At 36.9% G+C, this 19,774-nt stretch overlaps 1 protein-coding gene across 7 annotated transcripts in view; it reads left to right on the top strand.

Moving 5' to 3' along the window:
* Positions 1-19,774, top strand: part of NUMB (NUMB endocytic adaptor protein) — a 42,346-nt gene that overhangs the window by 4,445 nt on the left and 18,127 nt on the right. For 3 of the 7 annotated variants that reach the window (XM_085299843.1, XM_085299842.1, XM_085299846.1), the window contains exons 2-4: positions 1,011-1,154; positions 13,519-13,593; positions 18,807-18,884. In XM_085299843.1, the coding sequence (XP_085155969.1) occupies positions 1,029-1,154; positions 13,519-13,593; positions 18,807-18,884 (279 nt within the window). In that variant the 5' untranslated portion in view covers positions 1,011-1,028. The remainder of the gene's footprint in view (positions 1-1,010; positions 1,155-13,518; positions 13,594-18,806; positions 18,885-19,774) is intronic. The other 4 variants (XM_085299844.1, XM_085299847.1, XM_085299845.1 and 1 more) reach the window with 2 other exon arrangements.

Below are 19,774 nucleotides of genomic sequence, written 5' to 3'. Positions count from 1 at the left end.
GACAGTAGAAAACTTTTATCTCCTCTTAAAATGTAAAGAATGTCCTTGGCACAGTCAAAAAAAAAAAATTAAGTGGCTTTTAGCTTGTAAAGTAAAGAATTTGTGATTACAGTGGAGCTGCTCATTTGCAGGGACTAAATTTATTAGCTTCTGCTAGTTGAGTGATAAGAAATGTGCATGGGGTATTTTTAATTTTATTTTGAACACATATTTTAATCTCTGTATTCAGCTAGGTAAATGGAATAAAAATGTTTTGTGCTATTGGTTATGTCAGGTATTTTGCAGCCTTAAAGAAACAGAACTGCATACATGGTGTCACTAAAGTGCTATAACAGAGGTGTTAGGATGTTGCCAGCCTAGCTCTGTGTTGATCTGTTTGAGTAGTCTCCAGCTGGTAGAAGACGTGAATTTGAGATTTTTACTGGTCTGAAAACATTGAACTCCACTTTTCTTCTGAGCAGATGTGCTAATTTGTTTACTGCGCAAAACCTAGCATGATCTCCCTGTCCTTTTAAAATACAAACATGAAGCGATAACCCATACTTAAAGACCAATATAAGCACCTAAGTTGAGGTGTGATCTTTGGGCTATGGATCCTTTTCTTGGACTGGTGGCTCAGTAGCTTGTGCTACTAGAGCCTCTCATGGATGTTCTCGGCAAGTATTTAAATTCGGGGAGGCAGGATTTCATGCACATCTCCCATCAGTGCTTCTCTGCCAGGTAATTTAGCTATCCTTATGCTCAGAATAAGTTATTCCTGGGTCTAATGCTTCAGTTGCTGTGGAAGGGTATAAGTAACGTAATTTTGTGTTTTCCGCCTCAAAATGAATATCTAACCTCCCTTCTCTGAATCTATATCCAAAATATTTTCATTTCTGAGGTACCTCCATTCACATTTGCAGAAGCTCAGATTTTTCCAAGGATGTTTATCACAATGCTGGTTGAGTCGAAGTGGCTAAATATGTACTTTGGTGCCTATTGGAAGTATTCTTTTTTTTTTCTCCTTCTAGGACGTGAATATCTGAGAAATGAACAAATTACGGCAAAGCTTTAGGAGAAAGAAAGATGTCTATGTCCCAGAGGCCAGTAGGCCTCATCAGTGGCAGACTGATGAAGAAGGTGTTCGTACTGGCAAATGTAGCTTTCCTGTTAAGGTAAGAGTTGCTGCCTTTCTTTTGGTTAGCCATGAGATACTCTTGCCGTAAAATACTATTTGGGTTTTTCTGGCAAGCGTAAGCCGGTGGCATGCTTCATTACACATTGACCTATTTTATAGCTAGCTCTCATTGCAAAGGATGTGGGTTTTTTTAAAGCCAGATGAATCATGTAACAAATGTCCTGGAAAATTGCTGTCTATATACTACATCATTGAAATAAATCATGTAGCTAGGCAGAGAACTAATATAATATTTGTTTTCATTTTTCTGGAAGAGTAGAAGTGATAAATCTCTTAGATTACATAGAAAAATACTTAGTTATGTTTATTAGAAGTGAAGATATCAGTTACAATTTTGCTTGAAAGGTAAACTGTGGTTTGTACTTGGAAAGAAATCCTCCTTCTCTTTTGATAATTGAAAAAGTTGCGAAATTGAAAACATTGCAAAATAATACWTGTCTTCCAGTGCTTGAGGTATAAGCAATGCCTAAGTTTTGGAGCGTCTTCTGCATTATGATTGCTGTATAATATTTGTGTGTGTGTATTTATATATATATTATATGATATGTAAAAATAGAATAAGTATATGTATTGCTATTAGAAATTATTAATGGAGCTGGAACTTTAGTTAACCTTTCTAAATCCTTTCTCCTCATTCCAGACTGAGTATTGTAAATAAGTATTTTCTTTTGTGTCATCATTTCTCCTTCCCTTTCTTAAAATCTGTGCTTTCTCCTACTATGCCTATGTTGAAAAAGCTTTCTGAGTTGCTTCATGTGAGGAGAGTTTTAACATATCACCTCAACATACTTGTCAGTGTCTATATTGAACAGCATAAGATAGGCCAAAAATATGCAGGTGCTTCTCGGTWAGGAAAAAACAGATAATTAGGGTGTTTTGCTGCATATGCTCACCGTGTAACCAAAACCTTTCTCCCTCAAAGTCACACTAATACTATCTCTATTATAGATCTTTAGCAGCTGACATGGAAAGCTTAAAGTTTAAATATCTGTGCGTAAGGAAAACAATGTCTATGCTTCTGGCATGTAAGGATCTTTTATTAGCTTTTATCTGTTGTACTTGAAATAGTTCTGTGCAGTTGTTAAACAAGTGATGTTGCTAGGTGAAACTCTTGAAATTGGCTTTTTGGCTGTGGCATATTTTTGTAAAACTGTGGGGATGTGTGGATGCACAAGAAATTGGAAATAACTTTCACACTAAATTAATTCTCTATTTTATCCTAATGTAATTGCTTGTATGTGCTTTTATGTACATTCAAGTGTGTATAACGTGCAAACTAACTTTCTAGTTTGTTATGGTAGCTTATTCCTTTGTCCTTGTCTTATGTTGGCTTTGTATTAGAATGAAGGAACTGTAGCGTAGTACTAGAAAGAGGTGGTGCTTCATCCGGGCTTGGAAAGTGAGTAACTTCTCAGTGGAGGCTTGAACTTACATTGTGCTTTTCTAACATTAACACTGTCTAGGTGAGAACCGAACTGTTAGCTTGAAGATCATTGTAATAATTTAGCCATTATGCAGGTGTAAAAGCTAACGTATCTAACTTCCAGATTTTTAGACATTTAGTTTAATTCAAACTTTTTCAGTCCTTTACTGAGCATGAAGGGTGTGAACAACCTCTTGCTGTTTAAAGACTAAATTTTTTGTGTGTTTGTTTTTACCTCTTGGTAAAAACTTGCAGTTACAATGAGAAAAGYGTCCTGTATTTAGATGAAACATTCATATATTCTGGGCACATGTACCTCCAGTCAGCAAAAGTTTGGAGCTTTTCTGTTGTGAAAAGGCATAGAAATGGATCCTGTCATTCTGTCATCTTTTGGGGACTTGCTTAGCCTTATTTGCCTGCTTTATATTGAAAATCAGTTGTACAGTTGAGTTAATTTGTCCATTGGAAAAATTGCTCTGAAATAAGTGCATCTTTACTTGGGTTTCCTCATTCAGTCAGAATAGTGGCTTACTAAAACTTGAGAAAGTTGTAATGCGATGCAAACTTTAAATCAGAACGATTTGCCATCAGGAGGTGTATGTGTATAAGCTGCTTCAGTTGGAATTTTTCTCCCGAAGTACTGTGCCTTGAGACGGACAGCAATGGAAAGCTTTATTAGGCTTGGGATGCAAACTGGGAGTTAACTGGTGCTGAGCAGATACAGGCAGGAAGTATGCCGTTGTGAGCGGACAAGATAAACCAGATGTGGAGTCATCGGTGTCGGGGGTGGTACTATATTTTGCTCACAAAAAGAATAGGACTTTGTGCTCTTGAAGGAGAGTATCCTGCCAGGCAGTTCTTGGGTATTATTCAGCAATTCATATGTTTCAGGAAAAGTGTGCTCTCACCTATTGCCTTAAATGTCTGATGGGGTGTCTTTTCTTCCTGAGCTTCCTCAATGGAGCAGAAGAAACTGAGATATCTTGGAAAACTCCTTTCAAGTCTGAAAACATCCTTTTTTTTTTTTTTTTTTTTTTTTTTTTTTTTTTAAGTTTCTACATGGACATTCCAGAGTGCTCTATTGCCCACAGTATATCTGCTGAACCAGTTTAATATGTTTTTGTGGAGGTTGTGTTTGACCTTTATCTTTATGGTCTGCCTTCCCCACTCTAAAAATTATCAGCTGCTGCTTAACAGTTCAAAGTATAGCTGAGTGGCAAGATTGGAGTCTGGCTTTTAAAGAGATGACAATTATTTTACCTGAATAGCTGATGAAGACCTGAGAATTGTTTTCAGCTGTCTCTGCAGCTGTATTGAAGGTTTCCTTTCTGAAAGAAAAATATGTGAAAGCAATGTAGTAGGAGCCATGGTGAAGTCTTTGTTTCTTTTAATATTAACTTATTAAGCTAAGAATCTTAAGTTCTGAGTTTTGGGATGAGGAGACTAGCGTGAAAGCAGAGTAGAGAGTGTTTGCTCTCAGTTGCTCCTGTAAAAGAGACAGATCAGGAAAGTGTGATGGGAGAAAGTGTCACTGTCTTAAACTAGTGTTAAATTGGTATGTGTTTAATTTCTTGTCTTTAAGCTTCTTTTTTTCCTGTAGAGTGCTACCACAGATTTATCTTTTTAAAGATTTTACAGAACATATGGAACCACTTTGAAAGTCCTGTTGCAAATGGAATTTCATCTCGCCTCCAGGCTTTGTTCTGTTGGTGTTGGACAGGGACTCCAGTAGCTGTTCGCTTCTTGTGCTTTGAGGATGCTGCTCTGCAAACAAATTTAATCTTATTAAAAGATTTTCTGCACCGGCACTCTTAGATTTCCTGTGCTGCTTTAACAGCTGACCTGTAGTGTAAATTACAGTCTATAAACATGGTGTAGGATTTTGAGCAAATCTGTACTCTGTAAAATGTTTGGTTTTGAGTAGAGTAGATTTTCTGTGGAAAATATTGGTCAAATTCSTATTACATAGTTGCCTTAAAATTGGGGGAAGTGGATTTAACGCGCAGTTGGTTCTCTTCATTTCTGTGCTCATAAACTCGGAGCTTGTACAGTTACTCCTGGGTGTGTACTGTTGCCCTTAGGCAGTAATGTCTTATGCTTTGGTTTACAATCTGTTTTCCCACAGGTTTCAGAATGGCTGTATTGTATGTAACAAGCTGGTGATCATATTGTCTCGACCAGGTTATCAGTGCATGTAGGATTTATTTACAGATAGCTCCGTTGCTGTATTTGGATTCTGACCAAGGCTGAGGTGGTAAGCTGGCACACCCAAAATCGTGCCTGGAAAGGGGGGTAACCTCCCTGCACACCTCTTCCACATAAACTGTTTTGAATTGGCTAAAAGTGCAAAAAAGAGCCATAACGCTGGAACATAAAACATTTTTTGCATCCTACTGCATCAGGATACAGACAGATACCTGTCTGTCAGCAAAACTATGAAAAGGTTATTAAACCTGTGTTTAGACAAGTGTGGCTAGTAGACTTAGTATCCCTTAGGCACATAACCTTAATGCTCTATTAACTGTTGTGATATGGAGGCACAGTACATTGCATCTTTTATAGATATTCTTAGAATTGCCCCTTTGTTATTACATGTGCAACTGTTTCAGTTGCTGAAAAAATGTGTGCAGAAATTTATTTTCAAAGGTGCTCATGCTCTTCCACTGTCCTGACAGAAATTATAACTGTTATGTTTCAGTAGTGATTCCTCTTAGGGGGGAAAAAAACTTTGCCAGAATATGTAATGTATAAGAGAATTGGATGGAGACYTTGTATTTGAAACTTCAGAAGTAGATTATTCTAACAGCTGATAAAGCCACACTTATCGGTGATATAATTTATTTTTACACAATCTACATAAATCATAATAGCAAAAATTGAAGTTCATTGACATACCCATTTTAGAAATTGCTGTCTTGCTCCAGACACTACCTCACTGAGAACATGCAGCTGTTCTATGTTTTAATGACTAAAATATTTGACACTAGGGCTTCTTTTGTCTGAAATGCCTTTTCAAATGTCCCTCTGGGTAAGTATTTTTTTTATTCATACAAATGCACTTTAGAGTAACTGGCCTGTGAAATTTCTATCAGAAAAATTAGGTCATTTCCCTCTACATAACAGAACTAAACAAATCAAATATTTGGAAGTTCTTAGTTCTTCTGTCCAATTGAACATGTTAAATAGAATAGTAGCAGCTGATTCCTACTTGTGAATCTAGAAGACTCAAGAGTCTGATACATCTGAGATTAATTTGTTACTGTCACTTGCATGTTTTTTTCCAGTAAGTCTCTATTGACCTTAATGTGTCTAAGACTGCTACTGATTTTACATATATGTTTAARTGTTTTATTCTGTTTCGAAGACTAAAGATACCAGTCAGTGAAATCTCTGTGAAAGAGCTGTGTGCCAAAAATTCGCACCTTTGAACCCAAAGTTCACAATTTGTTGCTGAATGCCTGGTATCATGTGAATTAGCCTTTCCATTCAATCTTGACTTCTGTGTTACTGTTGATAAATAAAAATTGTATCACTGCAGTTGTATGTTCACACAGGCAAGAACCGACTTTTCAGAGCCAGTACTCTTTCACTGGTTTTCCTATTTAGCCTTTGCAATGGTAGGGAAAGTTTGGACAACATTATATTGCTTTATATTCAAACCAAGATGGAAGAAGAGGAGACAAGTTGCACTGAGCCTTGTAGATGATTCTTACCGAGACTTCTGGGTGTCAGTTCCCATCTCTGGTATCCCTGTGACACAGGAGCTTGTTACATAATTAGCTTGTACGTGGCTCTGCTGAAACAGCCAGCAGCAGAAAATAGGCCACTGCTGTCACTGTGCTGCGCGCTCTCGCAGCACTAGTAGCTGTCTGGTTGTCGTCTTCATGTTGTAATTTTCATATTGAACCTTATTGCTTCGTGTCTAACTGTAAATCTCATATTAAAAATATTAAATAATTCAAAATAATTAAATGATCAACCTATAAGGTCTTAAAGCACAACTTGAATGCCATTCTGTGCATCCACATCAGGAAGGCTGATACTTGGCACAGACAAGTGTGCCTTTAATTTTATGCCTGAAATGCACTTCTAGTTGTTCAGAATAATAGCTGCGGAAGAGCTGACCAGCAGGTTGGTGTTTAAGTGCCTCTATGTTAGGCATATGCTATTTTTGACCATGTAAGCCTAAGATGCTTGAATAGTCTTTGGAAACTATGTTAAGTATTTTAAAGAAGTGAATGTGACAAATCTGCTGATTCTTGAAATGTTGCTCAGCTTTACACATGTAAACACTGCAAATCCTTGCCTCTTAAGACATGAACTGATGTTAGCAGTGAACAGTAACCATTCTTAGTGAATGCTAACCCAGAAGCAAGTAAGTGTAAATTTTTAAAATGCTGCAGCTCATAACATTTAAGATCACAAAAAAAACTTGAAGGCAACTAACTATAAAAGAATGAGGATTGTAACAGAAAGTGTGAGACTGACTTTAAATATATTCGTGTGCATATTTGTTGTGATGAAAATGAATGTAATGCAGTCCCTAACCTTTAAACTTTTCAGATTTATGTACAACTTCTAGGTTTTTTTGAATAGCTTTGCAAAAAAGAAGTTTTAAATGTAGCTTATTATTCAGCTTGAATCCTGTCTTTGRCCATGGCCATTTTTTTAAACTGTTTAATAAACTTCAAATAGTTTTAAAGATTTGAATGTTAATGTCTGGAACCAATTAAGATGCAGATTTGCCATAAAAATGGTTTTGATATCCCTGCAAGAATCTTTCTTTTAAATGTAGTTTAGGTTTTGGAAACAAAAAAATTATCATTAGGTTATATCTTTAAATTCTGTTTTTTCTTCACCTAGAGGCTTTGTATCATCATAAATGAAAATTGTAATTCTTGCTGTGCTTGAAGAAAAGATATATGTACACCTGTGCAGTATGTTTCTAAAATTTTGAATTATCAATGCTTCATTAAAAAAAAAATCAGAACAAAAAGTTGAAACCATAAATTTAACAGTACATACATGAAGCTGTAAAAAGTCTAGAAGTAGTGGGTTTATGTGTCTTCCAAGGAGGTGTAGTAYAGGCATTAACAATAGCAACTCAGCAGACAACCTCCCTTTCTAATAGTAAGGATTGTAAGCTCTAGAATAGATGGTCTAACCTATTGATCTTCTGGTATGGAAATGTCATAATACTGCAGGACTGACTTCTGTAATGCAGATGTGGAAGCAGATCCTGCCCTGAGGCAAGTGATGTCCTACATAACCTCCCGAGTTCCTTTTCAGCCTCGTTTTTGGGGTTTTGTGAGAATATGAAGAATATAGCATTTGTGTATTCTGTATTGAGCCTTGCTACTTTGTCTTCAGTAGGATCCTAATCGGAAATGTTTTTTGTTCCCTAACAGTGTTGTTTCTGTTCAGTGATAAATCTGATATTAGAATCAGTAAGTGAAATGCCTTTACACAGTATGGCTCTTAGATGGGCACTGAGGAGACTTTGAGAGCTACTAGTATAAATAGAACTTTATTTTTAGGGTCAAATTCTTTTGGCCTATGTTATTCAGAGACATTCAACAGTTATAGCCGTTATACTCTTTTTGTTCATTTGAGAATTTGGTGAGACGTTTTGCTTTCGAATGACCTAGAGGGAATGGAGGAAGTTGGACTCTAAGGAAATGTGTAGCATCATAACTAACTACTAGCTTTTAACTATGCGGAATTAGCTTAGTTTGTGTTTGGTCACGCTTAATCATTGAGTTTTTGTTGGTTGTTGTATTTTTATAGCTCTGTCTAAGAAATCAACTGTTTTGGCCAACAAATCGGAAAGCATGAGCATGGTTGTGTGAGAAAGGGAGAAATAAAGATCGTTGTGGTGCAAGTCTTATATAAATGGGGGGAAAGTAGCTGGATAGTAGAATCCAGCTTTCTGGATTTTAGACTTACATCCAGTTGCAAGACGGCATTTCACCTGTATCTATGGAGTTCTGGCTTTAATTTTTGAGCAATGCCTATTCTATTCTAATACCTCTTGGATGCATATCTGCACATGAAGAAGATTCCAACTAGTTAATTCAATGTTAATACTAAAAATAATACCTCAGTTGTAGAGAGAACAGTAGTTACACAGAGAAAAAAAGAGGAATGTCATTGCCTCTAAGAAGAMTACTAAGAAAATGACGGTGCGATTTCCTCTATGGGCAACTGGTCCCATAACAAGGAACACCTTGGCCAGAACTTATGGTAAGCTCATTTCATGTGTTTGTATCGTTTCAAATGTAATATGAAGACCCTAATCTGTTTTTGCAAATAGAGCAGTGTATGTGAACATCTGCTGATACAGAGAAGATTTACTAGTTTGTGAGCTGTATCTGTTTGGAAGAGGGACTGTAGCAGTATGTTCCTAGGTTTGAATGAAGGAAACTAGCTTGAGTGAATCGTCCAGGTGGAAGGAATTCTGGCGAAGGAACTTTCCTTTTGCCCACTATTGTTCTTGTCTTTCAAAACCAAGTTAGTCATGTATCTGTGAAAGAAAAAACGAAGAAAGAAGGAGAAGTAGTATTTATAGTACTAGGACATGGATGGTGGAGCTATTTCATTGCTGACCAGCGATGGCCTTTTCTGACATGATCCATCAACCCTTGATGTTCTGATATGGAATAGTTTCATTGATACAAAATTGCTGGAAGGCAATAAGAACTTCACCAACAACACTTGATGTGGCAGTTTAAGTTGTTCATTTTTAGGTGAAGGCAGAAAAGGTTTAAAACATTGAAAAAGTGTTTAGTTTCTGAAGTGCTTTTTAAGTTCTGAGGGCATTTTGTTATGTGCGAGTTTGACTTGTTCCTGCAATGATTGCTTTCTAGTATTTGACTAAGACCAACAGCAAACACCATCATCTATGAAAGAGAACATAAACTTCATTGTCTAGAGGTGAAGACTGAGTTTACTACTTGCTGTACCAACGTCTCATCATTTTTTTTTCCTGAAAATGTTAATACAAGTCATAATTTTGAATGAACATGTTTGGGTTAAGGGCTTTTCCAACAACCTCTAAAGCTGTTTTATTTGTGTTAGAGCTTTTATTTTATGTTGTTCTGTATGTGGACCCTGCCTACAAGAGTTACAGTTTTTTACAAAAGCATTATTGGCTAATTTCTGGTGTAAAGATTAAATCTCCTCGTCTTATTGCTGAGAATTGCCAGTATCATGACTCTCATTCATTTATTGCTATGAAAATTAAGTACAAATGCACTCAGTATTAATATTGCATTCGTCTTATTTGCACTTTCATGGTAGATATGTACTTGCTTTCTCCAGAGATGCTGGTTGCTGTCTGTGATCCTTGGGATAAGGAAAGCTTTTTACACATATGCCCAGGGTTCCCGTCTGTTACTGTTTGGCAGTCTTCAGCCACCACGGTATGGCTTCTGCTGTCCACATCAATTTTTGTGCACCGAGTGTTTGCATGTCCAAGTCTTTGAATGTTTTTGTAGTGATGTGACACGATGGATTTGGACRGGGCTTTATGGATATATGACAGTGCCCAGGCACTTGTTTTTTTTCTTCTTTAGTTTCAAAGATAAGTTATTTTCAGAGATGTTAAAAGATTGTGTATAAGCGTGTGGAGTTTGTAGAGGTACACTTCAAAGAGATTTTCGTGCAATCTCTTTGCAGTGGCAGGACAACAGAATTTGGTGGTGGGTTGTTCTAGTTAGGTCCTGAATGCTGTTGATTAACTTCCATTTCAAGCTGTAAGGAGCAGGCCATATCCTAATCTAACTAGCACTTGTATTTTTCTTTTGCTATGAAATTTTACGCTATAAAATTCATAAAATGCTGTTGCACTGGCAAGTTGAGCAATTCAAATTTAAGATTAGGTAGTTATTTATTTATACTTTAACACTTCTGATAAAAACGTAAGGACGTTAGAAAAAGGTCTCAGTCTGTAGCAGAAATGTCTGCAAAAATTCTTGAAGAAATATCTAAGCCTTGATCGCTACCAGTTAAAATCACATATGTAAAAGTTATTGTAGCATTAGTTAAATACAGGAGCTGTGTATATGTTTTCTCAGCCTAGTGGGAAAAAATTTTCAGAAATAAATCTGAAGATTGAGAAGGCGACCTGATACTGTGTGGGGACTTACCTTGGCTTAGCCACAGAAAGAGGAGGCCATTAGCATTCTGATTGTGCTGTTGGAGGTTGTTTGTACAAGAGAGGAACTTTAAGCATATTCAGATATTTCAGAAACTCAGAAAACTGGAGGAAGAATTTGGAAGCAGCACATATGATGTTCAGGGCCACTGATATTGATAGCTATGAGCTTTTGGCTTCTGCAAAAGTGGTGCAATGGGAAGAGTAAGTTTTTTTGGTGGAGGGCATCAAGTGTAAAGTGTAAGTTCAAATAAAGCATCTTTTGTCCTCGTCATAAAGCAGTATTGTGCAGCAGAGTAATTTCTTTTATAATTCGGAATTGATTGATGCCCAGCGAGGTCTGTGGATTGTACTCTTCTGGTGTGGGTAGATGCACTTGATACGTGTAATAATGTCCCCATTCACTGGGGTGGAAGCGGCATTGAGAACTGCACCTAACCTTGCTGTCTGCAGCAGCCGCAGCATGACGGATTGCCGAGAGCTCAAACATGTGACTTGAATAGAGGTTTGGCAACACGCTAGAAAATGGTTGTCTGTTTTGGAGTGTGACATGAGGCAATGTTTATCCTGCTCTGTTTCTCCCTTCTCCAAGCAAGAGGCAAGTTGCCAAGCACAGGGACTGAATGGTTTGGATCTTTAGATGGAAACATTTTGCTTACACTCGGGTAAATGAGACGTGCAGATAGCTCGGGAAATCTGGAAGTTGTCCTCTATTTGTAAGATATTTTACTGAGGAGAAATGCAAACTAGAGTGCTCATTCCATGCATATATCTTTCTTTTTCTCTCTTTTTTTCTATAAACCTCTGCCTTATTCCTGTCTACATTTCCCCCTTTTAAAAAGAAGTTGCCAAACTCGATTTACTAAAAGCCATAATTTTCCAGTGACAAAGATACCCAAATACAGAATTTCTCCATTTCCTCCTTTTCCACAGAACTGAAGATCCATCAACAACAGCTGTTGATATAAATATATACTTCCAGACATGTAGTAAATATGTTGTTAGTTGTTACTACTTGTGTATTTTAGGATAGGTTGTGATTATGATTAAACAGCGTCTAGTTAGGGAGTGTTACGAAGAAACAAAGATCCTGTGCAAGTGTCCAGAAAGCTCAGCTAAGGGACTGCAGTTGCTGTTTTGGCAGCTCCAGCGTTCAGTAAAAAGGCTTCAGCCTCACAATGCTCGTTTTAAAACAGCTCTAAAGTGTCGGTTCTTTTTTATTTACCTTCTAGTTCCTATGCAGTTTATTTTTCAAGCTCTTCTCCAGCTGCAAGGGCTGGTTTAAAATGAAATTCTTGCAGATCTGTTCCATCAAGATTTCCTTGGTTTTTAAAAAGCACCACATGTTAAGGTTGAAACCCTCTGTCATTCACAGCTTTCAAATTTCAATTAAATATTCAAAATATTCTGTTTCTGAGTTTCACTACTAGATTGAAGCTGTTACATTACTCATAGGGTAAATCAATATGATGCTAAAGAATGAWTTTTTTTTATTTGTCTAGTTCAGATAAATGTGGTAAAATAATTATGAAACAAACTGGGAGATTTCAGATATCTGATGACAGAATATTCTGTGGTGGAGTAGGACTTCTCAGGTGATTATTAATCCTTGGTTTAGCACTGCACTGTGCCTCTAGTGTTGACTCTCGTATTTTAAAACCCTTTCTTCACACTCCAACTAGTCTAGAGTATAAGCTCTTTGGAGCAGGAACTGCATACTGTTCCATGATGCCAAGTAAATCAGAGTAGATCTTTTTGGCCCATAACTTTCATCATAAGTAATACTGCAGAACGCTTTTATTTAATAGTTTCTATGGTTTTCTTGGAGAGTTAAGTACCTTGAATAAGTATGTGAACATTTCTGAGAGAACATTTCCTTCCCCCATTAAAAAGAGCTAGGAATGGAAAAGCTAGAGGAGAAATTGGATTTTTTTTTTTTTTTTGAATGTAAAATGAAACTATGCACAGTATTCTGAACCTTACACTCCAATGTACTCCTTGAAATTGCTTTCTGCATAAGCTAATATTGCTATGCCAGGTAGTGTTATTCATTTAAAAGCATTGAAGCTTGCAATTTTTGTTTAGTATTATTTCTTAGACTAGTGCTTGAGAATACGATATATCAAATAAAATATGTATACAAATACACAGGAAACTGATATTTAAAAAAATGTTTTGTGAGAATCGTGAGTTCTTCTAGATCCACATAAGAGCCTGATGTTGTAATGGAGAGAAACAGTTTTAGTTTACAGGTAAAAATATGGATGTTCTGTTTGAAAATTTGAAATTCTTGTCTTTGGACAAGAACAATCAAATACATTTAAGCATCTTACTAAGTAGCATAATTCAATTTTCCATACTAGCTATATTTATCATTATTCAGAACTAATTTATTTTCAGTGGTTATCTACATTGACTAAAGTTTTCATGATACATTTATTAAAAAAAAAAGTGAACAAAATTCAGGCTAAATAAGGAAATAGAGTTCCACTTTTCAATTTCTGTTTTTTTTTTTTTTTTTTTTTTTTTTCTTCCCCAAAAAGCAAGGAAAGTCTTTTGCTTCAAAATTTCCAGATGTCTTATGCTTCCCTTCTGGTGTACCATATAATAATGAAAATACAAGTTTTGGAAGAGCACTTGCAAAGTACTGTGAATGTCTAGCATCTCAGGTGTACTGAGATGAATCCAGAGTGAGACTGAATTTTTAAATGAGTTTTAGGAGCTACTGCTAAAAATTTTTCTCCTCTACTCTTCTTCCTACAGTACTTGGGACATGTTGAAGTGGATGAATCCAGAGGAATGCATATCTGTGAAGAGGCTGTGAAGAGACTGAAATCTGTATGTATATTTGTTTCATGAAAAAGCTGCCTTTGGGGCTGCGAGTGTCTCTCCGAAAGGTCTGTTTAGCAGCAGCATTCCCGTAAAAGCCTGAACCTTTGACCCTCTGTTAGGAGAACAGTTGGCGGTTTGAGAGCGCTGCTGTGGTTAGGGGGATGTGCTGGTCTGATGATGAGAGGGAGAGAGTTGCAACTGTTCTTTGTACTTGCAGAAACTATTTGCAAAACAAATGTGTAAAAATCCTCTATGACCTTTCAGACTAAGTTGGTACCCCTATGGGTCTTYAACACTTGTTTTTTAACAATTCTTTCTCTCTCTCCCTCTCTCTCTCTCCCTCTGTCGCCTGCCACTTTAATAGTGACTTAATTCACCTTTATTAGAGAAAACGTTACTTGATTATTGCTAGATTTGAACTGCTTTTTTTCTAATGCACTGCAGCATTGTAGTTATGCATGAAATAATCCAGCTTGCATCTGCTCAAAGTGGCCTGAAGGATGCCTAATTCTGAGCTGTCATGAAGTGGGCTGCTCATAGTTTGGCTTCTGTGAACGTTTGTTCCTGCAAATGGCACTTGTTCCAAGTTTGTGGTGCTTCTACAACTCATTTGAAGAGGTCTTGTCGTCTCTTTCCTGTTGTATCAATATCGCAAAATCCTGCAGAAATTGTAAACGCTAAACAGTCAGTGGTCAGTCTATCACGGAACAGAGGCTGAAGCAGCCCTGAAGAGAACAGAAGGAAAAAGGACATTAAAATTTGAAGTCTGAATGATGATACAGCACTGCAGTCCCTTTCGTCACTTCTGTTATTTGTCTTGGCTCTGTACAGTCTTCAGTGATGCCTTTAGCAGAAGAAACTCTTGTATCCTTGCAGCTCAGCAAAATTACTGTAAAGTAAATCGCGCACTCTTACAGCATCTTTGCTAACTTAAAGTGTCTGCTGCTGGACCTTATCTTTTTCCTTGCCAAATGCGACATCTTAAATGGTTTCCAAGAGAACCTTTGTCTTTCCTTCTTCCTAGCACACAATAGAGGATTCTAGGTTATCTTTTCTTCCTCCTGTTGTGCTGTAAAGTTTCTGAATTGGTTTAGTGCTCTGATTAAAATCAAGCCTTTTCATTCTTTTCTCTCTTGGCCAATGTAGAGCAACCTGTTAAAGCTACCTCCCATCTGTCCCCATTCAATCCAACAGTGATTGATGATTAATTTTGTTAAAAAGGACCACAAAAATATAAAAGAGGTTTTCTTCTGTGGATTAGTTAGGTGAAATTGCAAGTAATGGACACATAATGAATGACATCCATTTTTTGCCTGGTTCTATTCTKTTTTTTTGTTGTATCAGAATTTTTTCTGTTAGCACACCAAATAGAGTGGCAATATCTACCTTGTGTAATTTCTCTCATTGTCTTCTCTGGGGAGCTATGCTGTGAAGTATTTGTTCTCTAAGGTTTTATAAACATTAAGCACACCAGCCAGGTAAATGCTTAAAAATAATGAGGCACAGGTAAAGTTTAACACCTAGTCTCTGTTGGAATYCAGATAACTCCAGGATTGTGATTCTAGATCAACTGAACTACTGGATCATATGTCAGATAGCCAACTTTTACTTCAGATTATGCTTCTACACCATGACCCTGTTTTTTCTGCCTAGAGAAATGAAATTATTTCATTTCTCTCTTCTGTGCTTCGTGATTATTCAGAACTGTAGATGGCAACAACTGACCAAGTCTCATTGATTCCTTCAGATGKTTGAAGTTTTCAAAGTTTATCAATAAATTGGACACGAGCACGTATCTCTTGCTGTTTCCATTGTCTCATCTGTCAGTTTTGGAGGTTGAGAAGCAGGTAGATTCTTATTGGGCCCATCGCGGAAGATTCAGATTACTGAGGTGACTTTGGACACTTCAATGACTAGACTCTGTCAGATCCAAGGTTCATTTGGAGCTGCCCAGTGCAACTCCCCCGCCCCCAGCACGTAGGTTTGAAATTTGGGTGCATTTCTTTAGATCTAAAGCTTTGTTAGGACTCTAGCTCCTTACTTTTCTGTGCAATGTCTTCTCTTAAATAGAGAATACTACTAGAGGATGTTTCAGCATGCAAGGAGTGCAATAAGAATTTGGTTTGATCCTTAGGTAGTTTCTTTCTTTCACAGTACTTTGTTATTTTGATGGCCTTTCTCTTGGTCTTGCAAAAATTATAAATTTGAGCTGCAACTCTTAAACTCCAAGAATGTCTCAAGGGAAGTTGGACTTCGTTTTTCAGATGATTAAAGTACATCCAAATGTGTACGGCCTACCTTGATCTTTATCATTCTCTTTGTGTAGGTTTTGTAAATCCAGTCAACAGATTGAGAGTTCTCTTCTCCTAGAGACAGAATTGCTGATATATTTGTGTCTTGTAACTTCTAAAAATTAAGTTCTGTCTATCTTTACCTATTTTAATAGATGTATTTTCTCTAATTCTCATTCTCTAACAGTTCATTTGGGGAAATCTGTTTTTTTCTTTTTTTTAGGATTGACTAATGGATTTTAATTTTTTTCACGGAATTTGTCAAGAAGAATATATAACAGTATTAATATTGTTAGGAATAGCTTAACTTCTGCTTTGCTTTTATAAAGAAAAGATGCAAACATCGTTATCTCTTTAGTGTGGGAAATATCTTTTTTTATTTTATTACATGCTGGTTTAAAGTGGTACAGTTGTCCTGTGAACACTGGAACTTGCAAAACTTAAATTCAGGTGATGGTAAGCATTTTGTTCTGGGAGTGCTTAATTGACAACTAACTGTAAGAATTCGTTTTTAGTTAGAGAATCCTCATTCATAGTGTATCCTGTTATTAATAGCTCCGAAATTTTGTACCAACAATACTACAAAGTGCAAGTTATAATTTTATTTACAATGAATGAAGAGAAACTCGAAGTATGTCCCTGTTTTATGCCATAYCGTTTCATCAGACAGTACCTTTCACATGTACAGTACATCATTAATAGATCAGAACCCTATGTATTCAGCCATCACCTTCTATTATTAACATCTGGGTTTATTCATGACCAATATAGTTCACAATTTTCCCTTAGTAAGGTATATTAACTGTACGTACATTTTGTTTCTGGTACATTTGGACATTAAGCAGCTTTTTCTCCAAAACCACTTAGCTGAATTAAAAATATTTAGTGCAAATTGGAACCTAATTTTGTAAGGGCCTTCTTAGCCTTGTGAATACRTTTGACTCAGCTACTGGGAGGTAGTGTAAAGACAAAAGTGTACTCTCTCATGTCATGTTTTGATTTTAAATCAGCTTTAGTGTGTAGTATTGGTTTCTAACTTGCCATTTTTTGTTTTAAATGATGCATCTGTTTTAATATATGTTCTTGTTTTAGCAGGTAAAGAAACATAATTTAATATTTTAAAACATGTATTAGTTGTTTCTAAACTACATTAACTTAGTGTTATTTAAAATCCATTTTGCATGATGTCTTTTCCATTAACCTTTTCTGGTTTATTAAAAATAAATCTTGTTTAACAAGCATTTTGCTGAGAGCAAAATTAACCATCACATGAAAATGAGGGAGCTTTTGGTGAATCTCTTTAGCTTTTGCTATCTTTAAAACGCTTTTATTTAGTGTAATGCAATAGTCATTGCTCAACTTGGCAGCAGCATCCAACCCTTCTCATTATGTACACAACACTGTGATTAATCCATTAGTTCCCCTTCTAGTATTCAGTGTATCCTGTCCAAATATACGACCATTCTTGCTTCTAAATATCTTTAATCCTTTCAGCTGACTAAAGTTAGAGATGATCATAAACGGTGTGTGACCTGATATAAGGATACTGTAGATACTTCTTTAAAACGTTTTGTGGAAAGACACTGGGCAGAGATACACAGCAAGAAAAGTCAGGAAATGCAAAGTTAAGAGTGACACTCCCTTCTTAACTTTGTGTTTCCTGGTTTTTGTTGGCTTGCGTCAGAACCATAGCTTTGTTTTAAATATAGCCTTGTTTATCAATCACTTCTTGAGATGCGATCTCAGGATATTTGTGATAATTTTTTTAATATATGATCATTTAACAGTATTCAGCATGTCAGAATACTGCTAATTTGGTGCCAGAAACATGCTCTCTCCACCTCCAGTTATTCTCAACTTCTCCAGATATTGCTATACCATAGTTTTCTTACAAGCTAACTATTTGGAAAGATAGCAAAAGCAACGATACGGTTCATAGCCACCTTCTCTCAAATACTGAGTAGCATTTAGCTATGCGCAGAGAACATCAAGCCTGGTAAAGTATTCTCCCATGAGATCAGTTCAGACAGATCTTGCAGTTTTCTATTTACAGTCTGTTAACAAAATGAAGCTGGTGAACTGAACTGCATGCAAATATGCTTAAAATTGCATTGCCTTTTTTTAATGTGAATTGCGCAATCAGTATAATCAYTTCCAGCCTGAAGAAATTTAGAAAATTTTAGTTCAGTTACTTGCATTGGCTTAACTTCTCCTGCTGAGAGCTGAATTTAAAGAAGTCTTGTTGAAACTGTAAATCCAGAGTTGTAGAATGAATACCCAGTATTTGTATAAAGATGCAGCCTTGAAAAGGCTTTGAAGAGAGTGAAAGGAAAAGGGATCTTATTTGTGTTTTGGTTATATCACTTTCCTCACTGTTCAGAGAAGACTGTACAAGATGCTAAGCGTAAGAGTAGCATGTCAACCAAAACAATAAGTAAATGGAATAAGATGAAGGACAAAAATATTTTTTTCAGTGTTTAACCCTGTGTTATACCAGTAATCATAGGTGCTGCTTCACCTTCAAGGCGTTTGTTCTGGCAAAGACTGGTCAGTGCAAAGCAAACTTAACTGTGATCCGAGAGTTAAACTTAGTATTTCACAAGAGCTTCTATAATACAGTGTTTTAACTGTTTAACTACCACGTCTGCTGCCAAGTTTGGTTTATAACTTAACTAAGAGGACTAAACAAGGGAGAGTGAAAACGTAACCACTTTGCATGAAATTGGGGCTGAAGTTCTCTTCTTTCCACCAATTTCAGAGCAGTAGCTTATTAGAATTCTATGTATGCCCTCTTAACTGCATTTTCATGGGATTATTTTCACATTTGCCTGTCGCACCTTCTTATGGATAACTCTAAACACCCCTTCCTTTCCCTCCAAACCCTATTCTTGTGTGTGCTTGTTGGTTTGAAACCCTGGGACATTTTAGCTACCTACAGTAATAGCGCTCGACTTGTCCCCCCTGTTCCTCCAGGAAAGGAAGTTCTTCAAAGGCTTCTTTGGAAAAGTAAGTCTAATGCCTCATTTGTGCTTGCACTATAAGGAGTTACATCCCTGGTATAGCACTGCCATAAGATCAGTGTATTAAGAATCCCTTATTCCATTTCAGAATATTTGCTTCTAAAACAGCCTTGGAAGTACGTTGATCAAGTGGAGAATATGGTTAAAAAAAAGCAACCTGAAACAGAAAGCATAAAACCATATGGATCATATCAGAAAACAGTGTTTTGAAATGATTTGATCTCCCTGAAAAAATGTGAATTTCTCTTTCCATCCCTTAAACTTGTGCTGGCCTCGGTCACCTAGGCAAACATCTACAGAGCATCGGGATCTGTGTCTTGTAACCACTTCATGGCTGGCTGCCTTTCACCGCAAGCTTAGACAAACGCTGGCGCAGGGAGAAAGCGTGGAGCCTACGCGTATGGGCCCTTGCACCTTTCTGTCTTGCACATAATCCTAGTTGGAAGATGTGTGAAGATGGAGACCAGGCATTTGCATTCTGGTTCCCCACCACCACCAATTACTTTTTGGTTGTATAACTGAAAAACTTGCTGCTTGTATCATCTCATGCTGTTTACGCAAGGTATCTTAGATGGGAGCCCTTCCGTAACGAAGGGAAGCGGCTCTGTCCGCGTCGCGAACGCGCTGTACGGAGGCTGGGTCTCTTGTTACTGCTGGCTCCGCGTCTGCRAGGCAGTGTGTGTGTTAACTTCTGAACGCGCTCTCGTTTTACCCATCATCTATTCCTTGCCTCAGCTGTGTTTGAAAATACCTTTAATTTTTTTTTCTTAGTTTTCAAGTGGAATAAATCTAAGGAACTGCTTCCGAAATACCTTGTTACAAAGGTAACCTTGGCTTAAATAGAAACTAGCAGGTTTGTAACCCTTTTGAGGGGGT

The sequence above is a fragment of the Rhea americana genome, unplaced genomic scaffold (assembly GCF_003343005.1).
Source record: "Rhea americana isolate MKP2758 unplaced genomic scaffold, rheAme1 scaffold_155, whole genome shotgun sequence".
In the NCBI taxonomy this organism is placed as follows: domain Eukaryota; kingdom Metazoa; phylum Chordata; class Aves; order Rheiformes; family Rheidae; genus Rhea; species Rhea americana.
Note: the sequence above shows the minus strand (reverse complement) of the source record. Positions and strands in the feature narration are given on the sequence as shown.